This window comes from Impatiens glandulifera, chromosome 1 (genome assembly GCF_907164915.1).
Source record: "Impatiens glandulifera chromosome 1, dImpGla2.1, whole genome shotgun sequence".
Classification (NCBI taxonomy): Eukaryota; Viridiplantae; Streptophyta; class Magnoliopsida; order Ericales; family Balsaminaceae; genus Impatiens; species Impatiens glandulifera.
In genome coordinates, this window is record NC_061862.1 from 84,865,174 (window position 1) to 84,870,299 (window position 5,126).

The 5,126-nt window shown below is 33.3% G+C and overlaps 1 protein-coding gene across 1 annotated transcript; it reads right to left on the reverse strand.

Moving 5' to 3' along the window:
• Nucleotides 1–951: 951 nt before the first annotated feature.
• Nucleotides 952–3,617, reverse strand: LOC124919141 (CSC1-like protein ERD4). The gene is made up of 2 exons (XM_047459309.1): nucleotides 3,222–3,617; nucleotides 952–3,160 (listed from the first exon to the last, which is right to left on the reverse strand). Exons 1-2 carry the CDS (start codon nucleotides 3,502–3,504, stop codon nucleotides 1,236–1,238), a joined length of 2,208 nt encoding a protein of 735 aa, XP_047315265.1. The 5' UTR covers nucleotides 3,505–3,617; the 3' UTR covers nucleotides 952–1,235.
• Nucleotides 3,618–5,126: the final 1,509 nt, after the last annotated feature.

Below are 5,126 nucleotides of genomic sequence, written 5' to 3' on the forward strand. Positions count from 1 at the left end.
ATTATATTAAATTAAATAAGAAAAAACTTTTCAAAAAATATTACAGTAAAACATAAAATTCATAAATAAGTTGTTAAATTTTTTTTAAAAAATGACAATTTAAGAAATATGAGAAATAAAAACTAATAAAAAAATAAAATATAAAAGAGAAATTAATATTAAAATAATAAAAAATTTAAAAATAAAATAAATTACCTAGTTTAATTAATGAAAAAGAAGGAGAGAAAAAATATATTAATATTTAATTAATAAATATATAAATTTAAAAATAAAAGTTAACCATGGTTATTAAAAAAGGTTAAATAGCCAATTTTTGATAGTACATCGGTTTAAATGACATTTTATTAGTACGTCTAAGTGTAAGTGAGCTAGTTATATAAGTACATACGTCTAAGTGAGCTTTTTTTTCTAATATAAAAATGTAGTATAAAAATAAAATAATAATTTTATCTTTTAATTAGTTAGAGTGATAATATAATTTAAAATTATTTTTATATAATTATTAGTATTTTCTTAATTTATTTGTTATTATAAATTATTGTAATATTATTATTTAATATTACAATTATTATATTTAATTATTAATGTAATTTTAATTTAAATATAAAAAAAAATAATTATTATAAACAGTAAATTGTATTTATTAATTTAAATAGTATTAATAATGGTAATAAAATAAATAAATAATAAATAATATTATTTATAATCTAATTAAAGTATAAAATATTATTATTATAAAAAATATATATATATATAGATATATATTAATTATAATATTTAACTATTTCAAATATATATTAAAATTATTATATATAATAATAATAATAATATCAAAACTAAATAAAAATATATTTAATACGTTGTATATAATATTAATAAAAAAATATAATAAGAAATTACAAATTAAATTATAAAGGACTGTATTCCATTATATGTTGTGTTTGAACTTTAAACACCAAAAGAAAACTAGTCATTAGCCATTTTAAAAAAACAAAAGTACTGAAGTAACAAACTTACAAAGGAAAATGTATCTTCCTAATTAATACAAATGAAAACCTAATTTAGAAATCCATACACCAAACTTTCACACAACAACAACAACAGTAGAAAAACATATAACCTAAATTAGCAATACATTATGATGGACACATACAAAAACATTCACATAAATAATAATAATGTACAAACTAAAAAATCACAACTAACCCTCGATCATCAATCGTCGCTACTTCTGCCTAAGCGAAGGAGACTGACCTGGACACTTGTGATAACGCATCTTCGAATTGATCTTCATCTGGAACCTTATCATCATCATCAGAAACCGCCAAACTAGGCGGTATGAATGATTTGAAGATAACTTCCGGATTAGTAGTATCCTTCAATTCGTTACTAGCAACTACCTCCAGGGCGGGATCTTTGAAAAATCCATAGAATTTACTTCTGCATACCAATGCAAAGATCACTGTCAATACAGGAAGTGGAATCAAGATCACCGCCCCTGTAAACTTCTTCAGCGAAAAGTAACCGAACATCGTCATTTGGTATAGCAACAGCGACGCCAATATTCTGGTGTGTATGTGTGGCCACATTCTCCCATTGCTCTCGTACGAAGGAACGTACACTTTCAAAACCTGGTTTCTAAGTATTAGCCACCCCAGCCCGAAATAGAGCGCCCCAAATGGGATAATGATGGGCGCGATAATGGAATAGCAAAGGACAATCGTCAAGATTAACATATCCCCGGGGATTCTACTTACATAACCAATATCCCCTGGAGCCCAAGCTTCTTTGATTTCAGCTTCTGTTTTGCATAGGTATTTCCTCTTCACGTGGTACATGATCAACGGGACTATTCGTGACAATTCGAGACCATATCCTACAAAGAATTTCAAGGCCACGAATGTAAGGAAGAAGGTGGCTTTCCCTGGAAGAGACTCGGCTAGAAGATTAGAAATGTAGCCTAAATTTGGATTCTCCTGGATGTCTTTGAACGTATCGAATAGAGTCGATCCAATGGTAACTCCTAAGAACACGTTAAACACTGTAAAACAGAAGTATTTCCCTGATGCAGCCCTGGCTGCGTGACTCTCCGAAGGAAGACCCTCTGCTTTCGATAGCGACAAAAGCAACTTCGAAAGCAGAGCTAAGAACACGATGAGGGCTAATTGAGGAAGGTAAGCCTCCAAAACGGTCTGAACGGCAGCTATCTCCACTATTGACCTTAAAAACGGGAGATATTTCTCCAAATTGGCTAGCGATGTGAGTGCAGACACGAATCCAATGGGGATCATGTAGAAGACAACCATCAATGCCACCAGCACACAGACTAGGTAATGTCGCACTTGTCTTTCGTAGTATTTTTTGTGGAGGTTTGTCCAAATAAGTTGACGGGCTTCCGGAGCTTCCATTACTGTCCATTTATCTTCCATGGTGGCATGAAGACTCTGAGCAGCCGCGGCAGCAGTCACTCTGTTTTTGAAGAAGACGATTGCAGAGGCTTGCTGTTTTTCTCTGAGAGTCAACTTTCGTTCCTCCTCTAGCTTGGGAGTTAACTCATTAATTTTGAGCGTGTAATAGTCAATAGTATCGACGGTTTCCCCAAAGAGACCAAGAAACCCGGTTTTAATCTTGGGTCGAGTAGCTGTAGTCTTGTCGGCAGCAGCATAAACGGTTTGAACACGATCAAGTTTCTTTTTGTAGGATTGTATCTCTTCCCAGATAGCGTTGACTTGTTTATTGTTTGTGACGACCATTGATCTATAAAATGTGTCTGGATAGATGGCTGTGAAGTAGGAATCGACATGTTCCTTGATGGTCTGGGTTTGGCTTGACTTCGGAATATCTCTAACGAGGATGGCGAATTGATGGGGTCTGAGTTCAGGGGATTTTAGGGCAGAAGCTCTAAGGGCCGAAACATGTTTGTAGGCTTTCCAAAGAAGATAATAAGTCAAGAGAGAAACCCAATATTCAGCTATCACATAAGCCCACAACCTAGGACTCCCCTCTCCAACATTTCCCATTGATAATTTGTCGAGTTCGTTGAAGGTTCCAGCGCTGGTGGTGTTGGTTGATTTTGAACTATTGGTCATCGTATCAGTTGCAGCCAATGGTAGAAGAACCGGCAACAGAATCACCCCGGACAAAACAAAGATTCCCAATGCTGTACAATAATACCCATTATCAATAAATGGAAGAGAATGAATTAACTGAAATTCACATACCGGTAGTGAGGAAGACGAAATAGACGGCGGAATCAACACCGGACATGGAGATAACGTCCTGTTCGGTTGAAGAGAGAGCCTCTCGTATCCAAGCAAGCGGGTTTCGGGTCCCTCTGGATCCATTTGTACCCCCTTCCCACGGTTCCAACCCTTTCAAGATCCGATTCGGGTAGTAAACGACACTGTTCCCGGGTTTCGATGACAGCCATGAGAAGAGACACATCAAGATCACAAATATCACAAACGCTGTACCCAGAGACGTTAAGAACGAACTGAAATCCATATCTTTGTATGTATTCGGGTAGTAGTAGTAGTAGTAAACCAAATTGAGGAAAGAGTTATATTATCTTTCTATTGAAGAAGGAGAAGTAAGTTACCGTTGAGTCTGGCGAGTTCTATTAGTGTGATTAAATAAATAAAGGAAATGAAAGGGACACAACTATGGAGTTGCTGTGGACCTGTTGTTATGGTGTGCATAAAGTTGAAGACATATCCTCTCGTGAAGACAGAGATAATAAATATCCGCTGTTTATACATCAAAACAAACACGGTATAGGATTGAAATTATTAATTAGCTGTATATTGGGGTTTCAGTTTTCACTTTGGAATTACGACACCTGCATTTGATTAGAGAGAGAAAGTACACCGTTTTTTATACACATACCGACATACATCACAAGGCCTTGTTTGATCATCTCATTTTGGGCTTTTTTATTTATTTATTTATTTAATAATGATGGTCTCTCTTTAATTTCAATTTAACTTAAATAACTATGTTTATCTTTCATTTTCTCAATCAAGCTTTAGTGCCCTTTATTAGGATAGGGTTCAGTATAGTAAATAAATTAATTCTTAATTCTTTTTATTTTACAGTTTCATAATACAATATTATTATTTTTTTATTTTTTTTTTAAAGTGACTTGTGTAATTAAAAAACTTAGAAAGAAAAAGATACATTAAATAAATCAACAAACTACATACAATCAATCATTTAGCTATTTAAACCATACAAACAATCATAAATTTAAGCGCATTAAATCTTGAAAGTCGAACTTCATCGTACCTTATGAACCATTCTTGGTATACATCTCATATCTCCAGGGTTGTGAAAATATTTCTCCACGAATGAATGAGAGCATGACCAACATGCCTTAATCGCATATGTCATCGCTTTGTTGTCTATAAATCATTACTGCGCCCGAAAGTTGATACAATTGTTGTCCCATTAGCTGTACTACCTTGATAGTAATACAAATTATTACTTTTCCTGATAGCTTTCAACATCACTAGCGTTCTAGAGATTACCTTAAGAATTCCATTTTCCAATTTCACATGTAGGACTTTTGACTCCAAGGCCCCTAAAGAAATGAGATTCTTTTTCATATTTGGTATGTACCGAACATCTTTTATAATTCTAGTGGATATGTCATCATTTTTAAGCTTGATTGAACATATCCCTTTTATTTACATTATTAGCATCTCCCATGTAAACAACTCCACCATATAGTTCCTTAAAGTCAAAGAACCACTTTCGAATTGGTGTCATATGATAAGTGCAAGATGAGTCCAATATTCACGCGTCAAGATGTGATGTTGTGTGTAACATCGATAAAAAGTATTCTAAATTTGCATCACCTTTATTTTCTGCAACATTTGCATCTTCAGAATCTTTCTCTTTCTTCTTCAACTTTGGACAGTTAATTTTCCAATGTCCTTTCACACGACAAAAAGCACTTTCATCTTTGGCAACTCTACTTTCATATCTTCCTCTTTTCCCTTTTGATTTGCTTTGTTGATGACCCTGACCATCAATGCTTCATCTGTTGTAGCTATTTTATTTTTTATTTTGTCCAACTTTCTCAATTCATGAATATATAAAGAAAAACTTACACCATCAAGTGATAG

Bases quoted from the DNA above. Each gene is read 5' to 3' on its own strand.
- LOC124919141 (XM_047459309.1), bottom strand. From the start codon at position 3,504: ATGGATTTCAGTTCGTTCTTAACGTCTCTGGGTACAGCGTTTGTGATA. The intron at 3,161-3,221 runs GTATGTGAATTT...ATTATTGTACAG, and splicing joins TTTCGTCTTCCTCACTACCG to CATTGGGAATCTTTGTTTTG.